At 36.7% G+C, this 19,476-nt stretch overlaps 1 protein-coding gene across 10 annotated transcripts in view; it reads left to right on the top strand.

Moving 5' to 3' along the window:
- CASK (calcium/calmodulin dependent serine protein kinase) overlaps positions 1 to 19,476 on the top strand; it is a 394,779-nt gene that overhangs the window by 353,609 nt on the left and 21,694 nt on the right. For 4 of the 10 annotated variants that reach the window (XM_082378094.1, XM_082378096.1, XM_082378101.1 and 1 more), the window contains exons 16-21: positions 449 to 534; positions 1,611 to 1,679; positions 4,307 to 4,375; positions 5,768 to 5,803; positions 7,457 to 7,653; positions 15,227 to 15,342. In XM_082378094.1, coding sequence (XP_082234220.1) covers positions 449 to 534; positions 1,611 to 1,679; positions 4,307 to 4,375; positions 5,768 to 5,803; positions 7,457 to 7,653; positions 15,227 to 15,342 — 573 coding nt within the window. The remainder of the gene's footprint in view (positions 1 to 448; positions 535 to 1,610; positions 1,680 to 4,306; positions 4,376 to 5,767; positions 5,804 to 7,456; positions 7,654 to 15,226; positions 15,343 to 19,476) is intronic. The other 6 variants (XM_082378100.1, XM_082378099.1, XM_082378095.1 and 3 more) reach the window with 3 other exon arrangements.

Below are 19,476 nucleotides of genomic sequence, written 5' to 3'. Positions count from 1 at the left end.
CTCTACATTTATTAAACTCATTTAATCCTCATAACAATCCTATGAGATAGATACTGTTTTCATCTCCATTTTACAAATGTGAAAACCAAGACATGGAAAGTTTCAGTAAGTTACCCAAGATCTTAAAGCTAGTATAAGTGATGAAGCAGAGATATGAACCCAGACAGGCTGCATCTAGAAGATGTAGTTTTAAACCACTATATACACACTGCCTCTCTCAGAAAAATAAGCAGATTTCTACAGCCATCTTTCAAAACTGTGTCTTCCATAAGTTATGTGTATCTGTTTTGGTGAGTTTACTATGTGAGCCTAACTTGTACCTGGTTCTGAAATATTGGCCTTCTGTATTTAGCTTAATTTTTTTAAATTACTTACGTTGCTGCCTTTGGATTTTATTATTATAAAAGTATATATCATTTCATGTTTATAATTTTGTGTAATTTCTTAGGTACACTTCATGTCGGAGATGAAATTCGAGAAATCAATGGCATCAGTGTAGCTAACCAAACAGTGGAACAGCTGCAAAAAATGCTTGTGAGTAAATGAAAGTCTCTTTTTCTAAGATTGGCTTTCAGTTCATTAACTTATTTATTAATGCACAAATAAAGGGTATTCTTTTATAATCAGAATATATCTGGTACCATCATTTGTGTGGACTTGAACTTACACAACATTCATAAAAACTGAGAGCTAGGAAAATGTTCACATGCAGCAGAGCTTAGAAACATTTTGCCCATCTTTAGCAGTATGGGCTTGAACATTCTCCTTTCAATCCTTTGTCTCCTGTTCTTATAGAGCAGATGTTTAAAGAAAACCTTTGCAGTTGTGCATGCTTGTGAACTAGTTTCTCACTGACCTCAACTCTGCTGACATCAGCAGTATCAGAAGCCTCTTTCCTGTGTAGCTGAGTCATAGCCAGCTGTATTGGATTTCTCTACAGCACAGGGGAAAGGAAAGTCATAGTAGACCAGGCCATTTTTTACCGTGTATATTCAAAATCTGTGTTCAAATTAGGCTTTGGATTGGGGCGGGGTGGGGGGTGCAGAGTGACAGGCCCTGGCGAGCAGAGGGAGATGTTTTGGACCTCTTGTCCTGGACTTTCTTCCCACCACAATGTAGCAGCCTCCCATGTTATTTATATCTATTAAAGGTGAAATAAGCACCACAGACTCACTACAGTCAAAACTAATGTCAAAATTATGAAATAAAGAGCAGATTTTTATGGAGTACACCATCATAATGTAGCCTACCAAATATAATTCTTTCGTAATTAATTACTTGTTCTATTGTGCAGTTCAACTTACATTCACTCTTGAAAGACATGTCACTTAGAGTTGTATTCGTGTCTATGAAAAGGTAACCATCAGAGGTCTGTTATACCATTGCTGTATGACCAGGACAGTCAGCCTTGACTTTGCAGGGCTTTTCCCAGGAACAACCTCCACCGTTAGTGTGAGCAGTTCCTGCTTTTATAACTCGGTTTCATTTTAGGCCCGTGCACTCTCAGCTGACTTGCATTAAATACACCCCCACATTTTCAGTGGTTTCTTGCGCGTTTTTGTGTGCAACATTTGTTTGTTAAAAGAGCTCTCCTTTTTTTTTCCCCCCAGCGGGAAATGCGGGGGAGTATCACCTTCAAGATCGTGCCAAGTTACCGCACTCAGTCGTCGTCCTGTGAGGTAATAGCTCTAACGAAACACCCCGTCTCCTCTGGGTTCTTAACTAACTGTCTGCTGATGGCTGAATGTTTTGGCTTTCTGGGAAATTGTTTCTGCCTGTGCTGTTGATCACTGCACACCAATTTTACAACAAAGATAACGGAACAGAGTAGTTCCCATCCACCTACTCAGCCCTGCTTCCATGGGGATGTCCTCAGCACTTTAACTTTCTGCAGGCTGGAATCAAAACAAAATACATATAGAGAAGCTCCAAATAATGACAAAGGCTTAATAAAGAACAAATAGAGTCTCTGGGGAAAAAAAAAGATCATAATTGCAATAATATTTCCAGGAAGTACATTCACTTCCCTTGTTAAGAAATCACATAGATAGTTCTTCTTTCCAAGGATGTGAGAAGTGGTCTATTTCTGTTAAGATAGAGTAGTTCAAATAATTGTGACAGGTCTCTAGATGGATGTTAAGTCTATGAGAAATTGATAACTGACGTTATTAGAGGAATATAGGCTTTTGCAACCTTCTGTGAAATTGTTTAAATTGGAACGTTATCTGATTCATAAACAAGTAAGTTTTCTAGAGTAATACAAACCCAAAGCTCCTTTCTTACATTAGGCTTATCCTTTAGAAATTGTAGCTTTCCCAACCTATATTATTCAGTTTGCTATTGGTTAGTAAGTGAGATTCAAAAATCTATTCTTTTTATATTTGGAAATATGAGCCGGCCTAAATGGTGTCATCCTTTGGTCATTGCACATTCAGTTTGAATATTTTTTTCTGAAGCTTGTTCTTTCTTGTGCATCTTCCAAGTATGTGTACATCAATATGAAGTACACATTTCCTCCAGTTAATATTTAAGACTGGCAGACAACTTATTTCATCTAGAAAATTGAATTTGTACTTAGGAGAAATTATAATGTTTCTTCCAGTCTCCAGTAGTGATGTAAATTTCACAAGAAAAATCAGAGGCTTCATGTTTTTTTGTAAACCTGTTGAAGATATGTATAAGAATTTGTAGTTTTGTCAAGTATATTTTTAGTGAGCCATGACAATTGGGGTTTCTGTTATATCAGTTCTTGAGCTCCTCTCAGTGGCTTTTTATGGAACTTCAATTAGTACTATATTTCAAAACAAAATATGGAACTACTTCTGCTCCAGGATTTATAGTTTTGAAATTTGTTACCTAGTACACAAACCTTACTGGAAAAGAGAGACTGTCACATGCATTTTTATGTAAAGCATTTTGATAGTCTAAAAATCACAGGTGGTCCTCATACCATTTCTCATCTTGGAAGAAATTTAGTAAATACGATTGATTTTTGTCTTTTTTGGCTCACTAACCAGAAAATAATGTTAGTTATTAAAAAGTTTCTCTTGTGTTTTTGAGTGGTTGAACTAGTTTTGGGGTGGGACCAGTATTACACATATAAATGCTATGCTCTCGAGTAAGAAGAGCCCTCTCTGACCTTCTTTACCTCTGAAGAATAGGAAAAAATGTATTCCCCTCCTAGCCCTACCCCCAGTCTGTTTGACTCTCCTGTGCTCTGGCAGAATTCAAGCCTGTGGTTGGACTCTTCCCAGCTACAGCAGTACTTCCCAAAGAAAAGCTCTCGGGCCACCTTCATCAGCATCCCCCTGGCCGTTGGTAAAAGAGGGGACCCCTGCCCCACACCCTGGCCCTACTGACATGAGTCTCTGGGGGTGGCGCCTAGACATCATTCTGCTCACTAACATCTGACAATACTCATCTAAGGGATCCCATTATTTAAAGGCTAACAGGTTCCGGAGGTTTTCTTTAAGTCTTCTAGAAAAAGCAAATGTCTTTTGAGCAGACATGCACATTTCAAAGGTTTCAAAGAACTCTACTAAACCAAAAATTTTTAAATACTTAATTTCATCCCCTCCTTTTTCTAACATTAAAGTTGATTTGGACAATAAGGGAGTGGAGCCTGGAAAGGATTTTGAGCATGTCACATAGTATAGTGGCTGTGGCTGCTGGGATCTTTGCCAGAATCTTTAGAGGCTCAAGATTATTGTTTTAATTAATCCGCTAAAATAATCTAAAAGAATAAAGGTTTCTTCTCTGGTGTATATCTATCTTTTACCCTTATTAGTAATATCTATCCTAGAAAGATTCTAAGGTGATTACAACATGAGAAGTCTTTTTTTGAGATTCACTTCACTTCAAATTGCATCATTCAGTAATTTTTGATACCGAAGTACCTAAGGATTATTAAATACTTTTCAAACCTAATTTTCAATAAAAATTAGGCAGTTGGGATCTTCAGCACAATAATTGTATAGTAATATCTGTCATTTTACAGTACTTGATAGGATTTTAATATCAAGTCACCCTTCGGGGTCTTATTTAAAGAAAGCAAAGGTTATAGAATGTTAGAGACAGGAAATAAATGGTTAATGAATGACACGGTCATCACTTACAATATGTGAATCTTCAAACTGTAAAAATTTTTTTCATACTTCTGTGAAATCATGCAAGTAAGTCAGTATGGCACCTTTATAGCTAAAACCTCAAAGGAAATGGTTGTCAGACTGTGGTTGTAACTGTTGATGTGAATATCTCTGTTTCTGTGCTGGTGTTCTGTGTTAATGAACCTTGTGTCTTATTTCAGAGAGATTCCCCCTCCACTTCCAGACAGTCCCCAGCTAATGGTCATAGCAGCACTAACAATTCTGTTTCGGTAAGAACTCTAGCTCCACACAGCAAAGTGTGACAATTTTGTTGGTGCCACCTGCCATGAGTGTTCTAGTTACATGTGTTCAGTGGAAATATTGTCTTCTGCCGATATACAAGGCTACTACAGCTACAATGCAGTTTACTCCTGGAAAATCTTTTTCAACATTTTCTTCTCATTAAAAATGCCTTTCATTAGTTAAATTTGAAGAAATGTAGTTCAAGACTGCTTTGGTCATTCTCAAAGTATTTCTATGTCACCCATCTACTATTTATGACTTTGCTCAAAGTTATGCAAAGGATGTAAATGGAAGTTTCTTGAAATTTCTCAACATTTTTTTTTTAATTTGAGAAAGATAAAGAAATGTAAGGATTTTGCAGAGTAGGCATTTGGGTATTCTCGGGCTTTGTAGTTGTCTATTCTGAGTGATATCAGCAACATGTTTTAGTTTCCGCTATCTAAGTTTACGAATTGGTGTGCCCTCTGTTATTGTGGTACGTGCACATACTTTTGTGAATTATAAGCCTTGCCTGGATATAAACAGCAAAAGGAACTGGCTTCAAACTGCACTTAAGCCACGCTATTATCACATCTTTAACACAAAGTACTTTATATTTTGACTTGAACTTGGAATTTTACTTTTTTTTTTCAGAACTATCCATTTTGGAAAGTAAAAAGAATTGTTTTTAATTTAAACAAATGGGAGCACTTATACGTGCAGGTGTGCAATATTTGAGGTAACAAAATCTCTAAGTTGCTGATATTGCTGTTAAAAATATTGAGAGTTCTAATAATACAGCAGTATCACTTTTTTCCTATTAACTTGCCCTTTAAAAATATATCAACATTTTTATCAGATAAATTTTTAAATAATTTAGAGATCACCTCAAATGGAATGATATAAGAGAAATTATGGAAGAAAATTTCCTAAGACTTTTATTTGCAGCTTCAAAACAGGCTACCAAAGGAATTCATTTATAACATTTAATAACTTTAAGATGGTGAAAATCCATACAACCATTGAATTTTTCGAAATCTAAATGGTTGCAGTGACTAAGTTGAAAAGGGCAACAGCTCTTTTGAGTTTTGGGGGGTTTTTTAAATAGGCTATTTCACTTGCAGTGGCTTTTGTGTTGAAGATGCTGAGTTGTTTCTTAAGAACACATTTTCTCTCTGCTTAAACTTACCTGCTTTCTTCAGCTTGCTGCTAAATGGCCTGGGTTTGATTTTTTTTTTTTGATAACTCAACATTTCTGAGAAATGGAATAATGTATATTATCTCTTTACAACTTAAATCTAGCTCATTTTTTAACCATATTGTAACAGAACACACAAATTACCTTGTACTCTTTGAAAAGTAAATGAAAATTTTTCTCCTGGGTTGGCTTTATTCTACAGGACTTGCCATCAACTACCCAACCAAAAGGACGACAGGTGAATAGATACCCTCTATAGAAACTTCTCTAAACTGAGCTGCTAATAGCCAATCCTTTATTAACCCTTTTCATCCCATAATGTCTGCATTTTGGACCATAACATTTGAGCATTGAGAGCTTGTACCATTTCATTTTAACACATTACACATGACTAATTCTCTATAAAGATTTTTTTCCTAACATCTTTGTAGCTGTGATGGTTATTGTAATTTCAACCTGATCATTTTGTGTTGATGGTTGAGAATTCAGCCTTTGGGGATCTTATGGGCCTGCCTCTGGGGTGGAAAAAAATTTTTAAAGGTTACAAAATTCTTAGAATTCTAAGAATAACTAAAACGTACATGCCAGTGAACATTTTTAAGCAATAATTATCTGAAGCTCGAAGGCTTTTTCTTAATTTGTATCTGCATGTGTATTTCTAAAAGCCATATACAATGAAAAAAAAAAAAGAACAGAAAATTCCTGGCTTTACAGCCTAATCAAACATGAAAAGTTAAGTGCTGCCTAACAAACACAAGCAAGTAACTTTCAATTTGCTGGCACTTTGAGTATGAATTTTAGGTGCAAATGCAGAGACTTGTTATTTTATAGGCTGGATTTCTGAAAAGAAACTTAAACAGAATAATCACACAATAGTTCCAAGGCCTTCAGGTTGGTTTTACAGTGACTTAAACATTAATATTCAAATTTAATTTCAAGAGATAGAATTTTTATGGTATTTTTTGTGAAATGTGCTATTAAAAAATATCAAATTGTGAGTTAAGATGTGCATAAACTAGCACCTAATAGAACTCACCCATAAGTGATGCAACGTTGAATATCTAGCACCTTATTTTAAATCATTTAGAAATCCAGTGATTCATAAAATGGTGCCATATAACCCCCTGTATGCTAATCTGTTTCCTTTTATAATATTTACTAGTTATATTTACATATCATAAAACTCAGAGCCTTAAACCATGCATATCTTGAAGCTCTGTGCAGATTTCAAGTGTTACACTGGCAAAGCCAGGATTCAAACTCATTTTTCTTCTCTAAAAAGAGTAAAATACAAAGTCTAAATCCTGTTTAAAAAATAAAACTATTTTTAAATGCTTTAAAAAATTGTTTGAATTACATTTAAGCTTATCAGCAGTGTGTAGACACACTGCCAGTTGTCATGTAGGCATTTTACAGCAAGATACCAACACGGAGTTCTTGCTAGTTTTGTATCATGTACTGCTTTAGGGTTAAAGCCTGTCCTGAATGCTTGTGGTCATGGTTTAAAGGCTGCCATGTGATCATGACAACTTATGCATAATAGCAACTAAATATATTCAGATTTTAAAATGGTAAGCATACTTCTCTATAATTTTAAGCCTATCCTATTATAGTAAAAGCAGAAATTAAGTCTATTTTTACTAAGCAAGTATCTTAAGTGTTCCCTCCAAATAAAAAGAGCAAAGACTTGAACCTGTACACACCAAAAGTAGTACATTGTTTCTAGTGGTAGCAGTTTTTTTGTGTTGTATTTCCATGCATCATATTTGCTTTCACCATCTAATGTCCTGTTTGTATTGTAGTAAGTGTTAGTGTGTGGTTATTAAGTTAGAGCTGACTGTTTACTTTCACATCACCATGGCATTTTTTCTTACAAACTCCTGTTTTATAGATCTATGTAAGAGCACAATTTGAATATGATCCAGCCAAGGATGACCTCATCCCCTGCAAAGAAGCTGGCATTCGATTCAGAGTTGGTGACATTATCCAGATTATCAGTAAGGATGATCACAATTGGTGGCAGGGTAAACTGGAAAACTCCAAAAATGGAACTGCGGGTCTCATTCCTTCTCCAGAACTTCAGGAATGGTATGTTTTTGTTGTTTTCTTTTAGTTTACAATAAAAATGAAGCCTGGCCATCCATTTTTCAACTTTATATTTTATTCTTTTACAGGGTAAAACCTGTTTAATATATTCCTTGCTCTATTAGCCAAACACAGTTCAAATTAGTCATCCAAGAATTCTAAATTGTCAGCACCAAGTAAGCTCCTGCGTATAGAGTCAGGTCTTTGTTTCACACATAAGGAGAGGAAGGTCTGTAGAGAGGCTGAGCGACTAGCCTCAGGTCATGGTCACATCGTGGTCTCTTAGCAGAGCCCTCTATTCCTATATGCTGTTTCCATCCTTTTAGAATTGCATTTTTTTAAATGTACCCTCTCCTTGCCCCTCCACATGCTCTCACCACCCCCATTCCACTCCACCACCAGCGAAAAATTCAAATGCCAGGATTCACGGTCATTCCAGGTATTTAAAGAGAAAATGTTTCACTATTAGAAGGGTAAGGCAGTCAGAAGCTTCGTTCTTTACCTTTCCAGGTCTTTTTTAAAAAATAAATGTATTTATTTATTTATTTTTGGCTGCATTGGGTCTTCGTTGCTGTGCGCGGGCTTTCTCTAGTTGTGGCGAGCGGGGGCTGCTCTTTGTTGCGGTGCGCGGGCTTCTCATTGCGGTGGCTTCTCTTGTTGCGGAGCACAGGCTCTAGGTGCGCGGGCTTCAGTAGTTGTGGCACATGGGCTCAGTAGTTGTGGCTCGCGGGCTCTAGAGCACAGGCTCAGTAGTTGTGGCGCACGGGCTTAGTTGCTCCGAGTCGTGTGGGATCTTCCCGGACCAGGGCTCGAACCCGTGTCCCCTGCATTGGCAGGCAGATTCATAACCACTGCGCCACCAGGGAAGTCCCCCTTGCCAGGTCTTTAAAAATGTGTGTCTGTTAGACAGTTTAGGCTTTGAAAGCAGGTTAAAGTCAGACAGTTTTTAGACATGTTTTTAACTGAGAGGAGTCACGGATTACTGTGTGTTTTGGTAAAATCTATTTCTGTTACTAATGTTACAATTTGCTGTTTTTTGAAAAATGTCAATGGTTTTACCTTTGTCAGTACTTTGGCAATATATATCAGAAACCTAGTGCAAAAAAGATAACTTCCTGTCCAAAATACTTGAACCTAGCTGAAAGAGACCAAAGGCATAGAGTTCATAGACACGTACAGCTTTTCATCCATTTTTTTCACTCATTAAAGGGATTTCTCAGCTAATCTCTTTTGCTTGATCACTTCTTTCAGCTATACTCTTAAATTTAGAATGTCAGAGCTGGTAAGAACTTCAGATGCCATCATTTTACACGAGGAAACATAGGCCTAGTTAGAGGAAGTAGCAGCCTTCCATCTGATGCTGTCTTTCAGTCTGATCTTCAGAAAACAGTTTAAGCATTAGTGAGAGGAAAGTGATTTCTAAGTCATTTTGATGGTGATGTTACTATGTTATCACTGATATTTATGTTTTACAAAATGTGTTCTTGAACGTTGCCATATATTAATGAGCATTTGTTGAAAAGAATTATGTAGAATCCAGACCTCTTCTCCCTGGTCAGCTCATTTGTATAAATCATGTCTCACCAATACCTAGAACTCTGAGTCCTCTGGAGGAAGCCTGAGAAATGGCAGGGGGAAAAGCAGATTTGCTTCCTGTTTCCTATAATGGTAGACTAGGTTATTTGGATCAATCCTCCCACTGGGGAAAAAAAAACGAAAAGTGCTACAGAAAATATGTTTTTGAAAATGACCTTAAGAGCACTGAGTAGCTGAAAAGGTATTGGGGAACTCAGGGACCAATTTTTATATGAAAGCCATTAATCAGAGCAGTAAAAATTAGAGTACCAAATTGGTCCATTTTGCCAGGAGGGCATTTCTATTACTAAAAACTTCTCTGCCAGAGGACCAAGGTTAAGACCTAATAAGGCCCGTACGAGTAGGAGAATCTGTTAGGAGACTCATCCCGCATTGTCAGGATCTGCAAAAGGCTATACCCCCAGGTTAAGAGCAAACAGATAGATAAGCATCCCCTCACTGCCCTTCCACACCAGGGGACTGTAGAGAAGGCTGCCTTGTCGGTGAGCAGAGCAAAAGGAAAGCAAAGTTCCCCTGAAAAAATTGTGGCCACCGGTCCACCCTGAATGGATTTGCACCCAGGTACACATAGCCTGGGACAGCCAGGGAAACTCCAGCTATGTGCTTGATGTGGTTTCCCCTTTACTAATAGTTCCAAATATCTGTTATAAACAAATGAAAGTTTCTGAAGAAGAACACTTTTATCCTAGGCCTCATCCTAGAGCTCCTCCTGACCTCCCACATAAACTTTCTTGAGGGCAGTTACCAGCAAGTCAAAATGAGCAAGCACACATGGAAACCAGTGAGACCTGACAGAAATGAAAGACGCCAGGAACAAACTCAAACCTACTTCATATATTGGAATTAGGAGACAAAGGTTTTTAAACAACTGTGCTTATTAGCAGGCTTTTAAAAATCAGTAAAAGCTTAAAAAATATCTTCAGAGAAGAGGGGAAAAAATTTAATGGCATAGCAGATTTGAAAAAGAACCAAAATGAATTTCCAAGGACAAAAAATGCACTAACAAAAACTCAGTGGCCACACGCCTATTTAGAATGGCTAAAATTTTTTAAAGTTTTCGTCAGCAGGTAAATGGATAAACAAATGATGGCATATGCATACAATAGGATGCTCTTAAGCAATAAAAAGAAATGAACTATTGATAACATACAACAATATGGGTGAAACTCAAAATCATTAGGCTGGGTTTCCAGGCAAAAAAGAGAACGTACTGTATAATTCCATTATATAAAATTCCAGAAAATGCAAAACTAATCTACAGTGACAGTGGTTTCCTGGGGATCTGGAGGAGGGAGGGAGGGATTACAGAGGGGCATAAGAAAATTCCTGGGGTGATGAAAATGTTTGTTATCTTGATTGTAGTGATGGTTTCATGGGATGTATAATGTTTCAAAACTGATGAAATTTTACACTTTATATGTTATATTCGGTTTATTGCAGAAAAACTGAACTCAATAAAGTTGCAGTGACCGTAGAGGGAGACATGGGTTCTAACTAGGATGAAGAGGAAGAGGCCCACTGGGCAGTATGTTCCTTGAGACCACAGTAGGACTCTGGAGGTATAGGAAGGCATTCCCAGCTGAGGGGAAAAAGCAGAGTCCCTTGTTGGAAAAGTGAATTGGTCTCTAGAATGTCGATGGACATGTAATACTAATGAGAAAGATTTGAAACAATACTATCAGCCAGACCCAGAAGCTTTGTTCAGATGTGTTGCTACCAAGTCATATTTTTCACATCCTCTAGAGAAATCAAATTTTTTGGACCCAAATACCTTACCTTATTTATCCTTGCTAAATCTCATCTTGCTTGACAAGGCCCATCAGTCTAATCCTCTGGTATGATTTGAGTCCCTGAATCTGTCATCCCTTCCCTTGCCTACTAGATCCTCATCCAAGTCAGCAATAAAATGTTAAACATGTGTTTGAAATTTCCTTCCAGGTTGACCTAAATTCTAACACAGTTTCCTTGCACATACTGAGCTAAAATAAATAACATTCATTTCCTGAGTGCCTAGTAAAAATCAGTATCATTCCTCTGTCATTATACTACATATGGCCACACCACAAATTTTTACTGGGAAGTTTTTCTTAAATTTTTTAAGCTGAAAAACATTTATTATAAGATACTCTGTACACTATAACGTAAGCTTCACGAGGTCAGGATTTCATCTCTTTTAACCTGTCAAAAATTCCTCAGTTCTGTTTATGTTTCCAAAGATCCTGTGCCTCACAGAAGCTGTAGTTATGACTGACAGCACATATTGGCTTGAACTGGAAGAATTCCCAAAGCAAAGGTTTCATCAGCCTCCTCTGTATGCCACTTAGGTAATATATGGAGATTGACTTTAGTGCTGTTGCTGAGAGTTCACAGTAGTTCCCAATAAATGTCTTTCTCCTAACCAAAAATAAAGAAATAAATATAAATAAAGCCCTCAAAGAGCAAGAGAGAGAAAGAGACATGGAGGAAAGACTCTAAGAAAGTAGAAGAGAACACTTTCCGACTCATTTCATGATGCCAGCATTACCCTGATACCAAAGTTCAGTAAAGGCAAAAGAAAACTACAGACCCATATCCCTCATGAGCACAGATGTAAAAATCCGTAGCAAAATATTAGCAAATTGAATCTAGCGATATATAAAAAGGATATACATCTTGACCCAGTAGAGTTTGTACTGGGAATGCACAGCTGGTTCAACATTGGAAAACCAATCAACCTGATTCACCATATTAACAGACTAAAGAAGAAAAATCCACATGGTCATAGCAATAGGTGTGGATTTTAAAATTCAACATCCATTCATGATTAAAACTCTCACAAACTGTGAATTGAAGGGAACTTCCTTAAACCTGATTGAGAGTATCTACAATAAACCTACAGCAAACATTATTGGAAGGGGAAAAATATATAACAGGTGATATGATTCTGTGTAGAAATTCAAAGGAATCATCTATAGATAAACAATTAGAATATGAGAGTTTAGCAAGATGGCTGATGTAAAATCAGTGTACAAAAATCAATTATATTTCTATTTACAGTAAAAAATGGAAAATAATTTTTTAAATGCCCTACATAATACCACCTGCAACACCATAATACTATAAAGTACTCTTGCAAAAAAAATAGAACTTAAGTTTGATTAGGCCTCTAGATCTAATTAGCTATTTGCAGGAAATGCAAAAGACAAAGGGACTTACTGAAGACACCACAGGGGTGAGATCAGAAACTAGGACAAACAACCAGTTTCTGCAACAAATAATTTGCAAGAAGAAAAGGGAGAGAGGGAAGGAGGGGGAACCTATAGGTTTAAAGGGAATTTAAGAATATTTAAGGAAGAAATGATACAAACTTGGATTTTTTTCAAAGTAATCTTAGGGTGGGTAGGTTGTAAATAAAATAAGCCATGAGTTAATAAATGTTGAAGCTGGGTTGTAGATATTTGGGGTTCATTACACTATTCTCTACTCTTGTATATGTTTGAATTTTTCAATATTACAAATTTTTTAAAATACCATTTATAAGTTTTTTAATCAACAACCTAGGAACAAATCTAATAAAGTTGTTCAAGACATTTAGAGGATAAATTATAAAACTTATTGAGACATTAAAGAAGACCTAGATAAATGGAAAGACATACTGTATTCAGGGACTAGAAGACTCAATATTGTAGATATTGTAAAGATGTCTATTCCTCCCAGATTGATTCATAGATTCAATTCAATCCCAACCGTTTTGAAATTGACAAGCTAATTTTAAAGTTTTCAAGGAAATGCACAGAATCAGGAATAGTCAAGATGCTCTTCTAGAAGAATAAGGAGGGAGGCCTTGCCCCACTGATGCCAAGATTTATTATAAAGCTGTAGTAATTAAGACAATAAAGTATGGGCTTAGAGATGCTCAAATAGACCAATTGAAGAGAACCCCTGAACACTCTCATACATAAATAGTCACTAGTGAGGAATAAATAGACTTTTCCATAAGTTGTGCTGGGACAATTGGTTATCCATTAGGGAAAAAAATGAGAGAAATTGGACCCCTAACTTCACACCACATACAAAAATCAGTTCCAGTGTATTAAAAACCAAAACATGAAAGACAAAACTATAAACCCTTGAGAAGATAATATTGGAGAATATCTTTAGGGACAAGGAAGGATTTCCTAAAAAAGATATCAAAAATATTTCCCATAAAAGAAAACATTGCTAGATTTGACTAAATTAAAACTAATAAGTTACATTCATCAAATACCATGAAAAGATTAAAAAGGCAAGCCACAGAGTGGAAGAAGATACCTCCAACATATATAACTAACAAAAGTGTAATATTCAGACCATATAAAGAATTCCTACAAATCAATGAGAAAAAGACAACTGGATAGGAAAGTGGTCAAAAGATTTGAACAGGCACTTTACAAAAGAGGAAATCCAATAGCCAATAAGCATATGAAAAGGTGCTCAATCTCATTAATAATCAGTGAAATGCAAACTCAAAACACAGTGTTACTTCATTACTCGTCCACCATGATGGCTAAAATTATAGACTGATAATAACAAGTGTTGACGTGGAAGTGGAACAATAGGAACTCTATACTGCTGGTGGGAATGCAAATCAGTACAATCTCATTGGAAAACAACTCGTCATTTTCAATAGCATTGTATGGCATTCTGATAGTGATTTTGGATTCTCCTTATATGTGGCTCACTCAGGCACCCCACATTGGCCCACAAGCAAAGTCATTAAGTAAGCAAAACCCTCTGTGGTGATATCTTGAAAGGCAAGTACTTGCTTAGCCTAAACCTAAGAGAGCAACTTTTTTTTATTATTTTTTTTTTAATTTTTGGCTGCGTTGGGTCTTCGTTGCTGCGCACGGGCTTTCTCTAGTTGTGGCGAGCGGGAGCTACCCTTCGTTGTGGTGCACGGGCTTCTCATTGCGGTGGCTTCTCTTGTTGCGGAGTGTGGGTTCTAGGCGTGTGAGCTTCAGTAGTTGTGGCACGTGGGCTCAGTAGTTGTGGCTCACGGGCTCTAGAACGCAGGCTCAGTAGTTGTGGCGCATGGGCTTAGTCGCTCCGCGGCATGTGGGATCTTCCTGGACCAGGGCTCAAACCCGTGTCCCCTGCATTGGCAGGCAGATTCTTAACCACTGCGCCACCAGGGAAGTCCTAAGAGAGCAACTTTTTAACAACATTTATGTATATGTTACTAATGCTGAATACTGTAATTATGTAGAACAAAATTATGATTTTTCTGAATGTAATGCTAACTATGGATTTAATCATAGTTTTTTTTTTTCCTATCTAGAATCTTCAAGTAGTAGTAGTACCATTTATTAGGCATCTACTGTGCCTGCCACTGTGCTAGGGATATTATTTATATTTTTTGTTATAATTCTTTACAACACCCATCCAAGAGGCTTCAAGAGATTAAGGAACTTGCCAATAGAATGTACCGCCTAAGAGCATGGGCTCTGGTGCCAGACTGTCCTCACTCTCCCACTTTATTAGCTGTGTGATTGGGACAAATTAATTAACCTCTCAGTCCTTTGATCCCCTCATCTGTAAAACAGTGACACGATTTCACGTGTTGTTAGAAAGATTAAATGAGTTAATATATGTAAATTTCCTAGAAAAGCACCTAACACTAAATTGATAAAAGCTAATAAGTGATAGAGCCAGGATTCAAATCAGACCTGTCTCAACTCAAAATCCCACACTCATTCCACTGTATTTCATGACTGTATGTTTAGACTTTTCATCTGTGTTATCAGTTAGTATATGTTCAAGTGATACAATGTTATTTTCGTATAAGCCTGCATTTTTAAAACCTTTCTAGGAAATTGTCAAGGAGCAACCTTTATCTGAATGATTTGAAAAGTTTGTGAGGAGTTTGTTCATGCAGGTTCGTGTAAACTCTTCAAATGACTGGTTTTCCTCTTTTATCAGCATAAAACTATACATTAGTTTTTTTCTTTTCTTTGTGTGCTAGGCGAGTTGCTTGCATTGCCATGGAGAAGACCAAACAGGAGCAGCAAGCCAGCTGTACTTGGTTTGGCAAGAAAAAGAAGCAGTACAAAGATAAATATTTGGCAAAGCACAATGCAGGTAGGGAAAAGTACGACTTACTGAGACCGGTTAAACATCTCAAAGAGACTGAAGTAGATGTAACATCTCAATTCCGTCTTCAGAGTTCTCTATCAAAAAAATTTGACCATATGAGATCATCAGCTTGCAAAAACTTTAAGAATCCCTTACCTTCAATTATTATGTTGGTTATTTGCCAAATATTTTACAGAGCTATACTTTATAGGAAGAAAATGCTATTTGGAAACAGTACTCTCTGGAACTCAAAGCACCCAGTACATTAAGTCCTCCCCTGAGAAATGAGAGATTGAGAGTTTGCTGAATTGCCAGGATTCTTGCCTCCTTGCTGAGATTGGTCTTGAGCAAATACCCTCACTCCTGACTCCTCTCTGGCCCTTGGACATGGCCCTGTGCCACATTTCTAAGGGCAAAGGTGCACTCTTAACAGAGAGCTGTGCTGCAAATGGTTCAGTGATTGATTTGAAAGAGTGCAAATGACATTAGATAGATACTAACTTAATTTGGTCAGTTCCTGTCACTAGTCTTCTTCCTTCATGGTATTTCTTAGCCCATAAAAGACCAAGAACATTATCTTGGCCTACCCTTCATGGTATGTTTGTCTATATGGAAGCTTGTATTCAACTTAAGTCAAAATATTCACTCATTTGCTAAGAACTGAAATGAATACCAAAAAAGCATGCTCTGTCATTGCAGTAGAATTCCCAGAAGACTCACAGGATGTAACTTAAGTTAACGAAAAGGCATGATGATGTAGAGTGGGATTTACTTATTTTCAGTAACTTCTTAATATGACTCCTTTTATAAGGAACTTTTCTGAGGAGGTGCAAGCCCCAACATTGGCATTAGATTAGTTCCCAAGGTTTCAGAAATAACTCCAAACTTCAAACATATGGCAAAGAAAATCAAGTGAATGCAATCATGCATACCCAGTTTGACAGTATAATATTTCTGACAAATACGAAATGCATTTCCCTCTGTAGAATGTTATATTTTATTAGCATTCACTAGGAAAAATTATTTTGAAACTCTGAATGATTCATTTCTTGATCAGAGAGTAAAAGTAAACATTTTGAAGTATTGTATAATGTGGAATGAATGTGAGTGACCACATGGCTTAATTTTAAATGGTTCAGTTAAATAAGGAAATCTTTCCCATCATGATAGCTACAGTGTGCCACATTTTTATTTCCAATAAAAGGTATCATTTCTGGTTATATACCACTACAAAGCACTAGTCTGATAATGGCTTTTTTTGTTTTATAAAGGGAAGAAATACTCAAAGTAGATTAGTTAAATATAATTAGTTAAAACTAATTGTAAATGCTCCAGTAGTACTATTTGAAGAAATTCACTGTAGTAGCAGCAGAATGTTGTTTAACATAAAATGTCAGTGGTTATTGCCAAGTCTCCATAATCACCTTTATTTCCATCAGCTTCTAACAGGCTCAAAAGGTCTGTTGACATTACATATATATGTATAACCTTGTAATTTTTACAATAATTTTAAATGATACATAGATGGCATTAAAATTAATTTAAACCTAGAAAAGCAAAGAAATGGCCGATAAGGCTGTCAATTCATCCTTAGCTTTTTATATTCTACTGATGGAAGGCATGTAGACATGAGTATTCAATTTGCCAACACTCTTTAATTTAGCTCTGAGGAAAAATAAGAAGCCAGTTAATTGAAAAACTAGACTCTCTAAATTCTGACAAAGAGTCCGTTGAATCGTTCACTTAAGAATTTTGCCAGAGAATCAGCATCCTATCTGGTGGCCAGTGTTTTCCACAGTTAACTTTTTCCATTCTTTGACCACTGGGGCACCACTGATCTTCCATTATTCCTGTTCTCTCTGATTCATCACAAGTGGTGCTTGGTAGTCCTGCAAACGCACCTGTAAGCTTAATAGCCAGCCCAAGCTAGGACCGGAAATTAGCACACCTGTGTATCCATGCACCTTTGGCAAATCACTTGGCTCCTGTGGGCCTCAAAACGAGGGAATTGGGTTAGTCAGTAAAGGATATCTTTTCTAATTCTAAAATTCAGTGGATCTCAGGTTATTTCATCACTGGGCCTGATAAATGGATATCATTTAATGAAGCCAAGTACTCATTTGCTGTCCCTTATCTTAAGCTTTAGCTCTGGTAAACACTGCCCATTATGTTTGAAGGCTGTATCACCCTTGCTAGAGAAGGCAGGAACCTCATAGAAATGGAATAGAATTGCTTTTTCTCTGTCGTCTTTAAACACAACACCTCCTATCCAAAATCATGGCTCTATCTAAGTTCTTGTAAACTTAAAACTAAGAGGAGTAGAGGAGCCCCACCACTTTTTTGTTCTCCACAGCATCTGCCTAAGCAGTCGTCTTCCGGGCCTCGGAGCCTTCCTCATGCTCACAGTTCCTTCTACATGTCAGTATTTGTCACTGCCTGAGAGCCTCCCTTGATAGAAAATCTGAGCTTTTTATAAGGTCCTTGCAGGGCCACTCAAGTTTCTGTACAGAACCTGTGTTTAGGCTCATTTGTGATTGTCTAGTCAGAATGTCATCGTTAGGATTTCCACCCGCACAAAACCATCACTCATGAGCTCTCCTATTAGTTTTACTGGTCTGGAGAAGATGCCTGGCTTTTTCCCTGGACTTTCTAGAAGATGCTGCCTGGCATGTCCTTTCTGCCACCATCTCTTCAGCATTCTTCCCCATCACCAACCAACTCTTACATTTTGTTAATTATAAAGACCAGAAGAACGATTTACTTACTGATTACCTTGCCTTTACAAGAGATGAAATTGTCAGGAAGGAAAGTCAAGTATTTTATCAGCTGTTCTGCTTTTAGCTATGATGAAAGTTTATCCTAATATGTGGCATTGCCTACATAAAGAATTGCTCTAAAAGAGAGAAACACATACTGTTGACCTCCACTGGGAAGGCAAATGCTTTGAGAACTTTGAAATATCATATTCTTTAATACCAAGAACTAGCCAAATGGGTTCATAGGCCACAAATCCAACTATATTTCTGAAAGGTGTTTTCTGACTTATTCAAAAGTCGATTAAATAAATAAATAAATAAATAAATAAATAAATAAATAAAATACAGTGGGGGAATCTTCCCGTAGTCCTCAATAAATTAAATTAAGGGCCATTGGGATTAACATATACACACTACTATATATAAAACAGATAACCAACAAGGACCTACTGTGGAGCACAGGGAACTACACTCAGTATTTTGTAATAACCTATAAGGGAAAAGAATCTGAAAAAGAATATATATATAACTGAATCACTTTGCTGTACACCTACCTGAAACTAACACAACATTGTAAATCAACTGTACTTCAGTTTTTTAAAAATGCAACTGATTTTTATACATTGAAAAATAAGTAATTTTTAAAAAATAAAATAAGGGCATACGTTTTGTTTCTTGCTTCAAATCTTTGAGAATTCAGCAGCTGTTGTTGGCAAGATCCAAACCTTATCATTAAATTCTGAAGTTGTTTACGTTTGTAGTAAAAATAAAGGATGAGAACTTTATCAATATCTAGAACTGATGGAAATGATAAAATACTAGAATTAATTATTTCCATTTATGTCACCAGGAAATTCTACATGTCTGATTAAAGCAGAATTCTGTTCAAACTGTTGCCTACCTCTCACAATATACAGTGGCAGTCTATTAGCTGAATGTGACCCATAAATAAATTTTATTTTTCCCATATACACACAGTGTTTAATCTTAATTAGTTATCACATTTGAAAATCAAATATTTAACATAAAATCTGGGTTTCTGCCTTTCCTTGAAAGAACAGAGGGTGTGGTAACATTAGGCCCACTTTACTCGGCCCAGTGTTACCAGTGTACAATGGCTTACCTAAGTGGAGGTTTGTACAGTATTTGAAGATACTAGTATACTTCAAAGCTGCTTTGAAGATAGCTTTTCCAACTGAGATATGGAATCAATGTTAAAGACTTATTTATGGAAAAGATTCTACTGAAGAACAGGTACCTAAATACTCAAAAGTGTCATGAACATTGAGTAGCTTACCAGGAAGTCAGGACAATGTGCCAGACAGTATTTCTGAAGCCTTGGGAATAGATTTGATTATGGTATGTGTAGCGTTTACAGCAAATA

The sequence above is a fragment of the Balaenoptera borealis genome (genome assembly GCF_965194805.1).
Source record: "Balaenoptera borealis genome assembly, chromosome: X".
NCBI classification, from domain to species: Eukaryota; Metazoa; Chordata; class Mammalia; order Artiodactyla; family Balaenopteridae; genus Balaenoptera; species Balaenoptera borealis.
The sequence above is the reverse complement of the archived record's forward strand: the minus strand, read 5'-3'. Positions and strand labels throughout refer to the sequence as shown.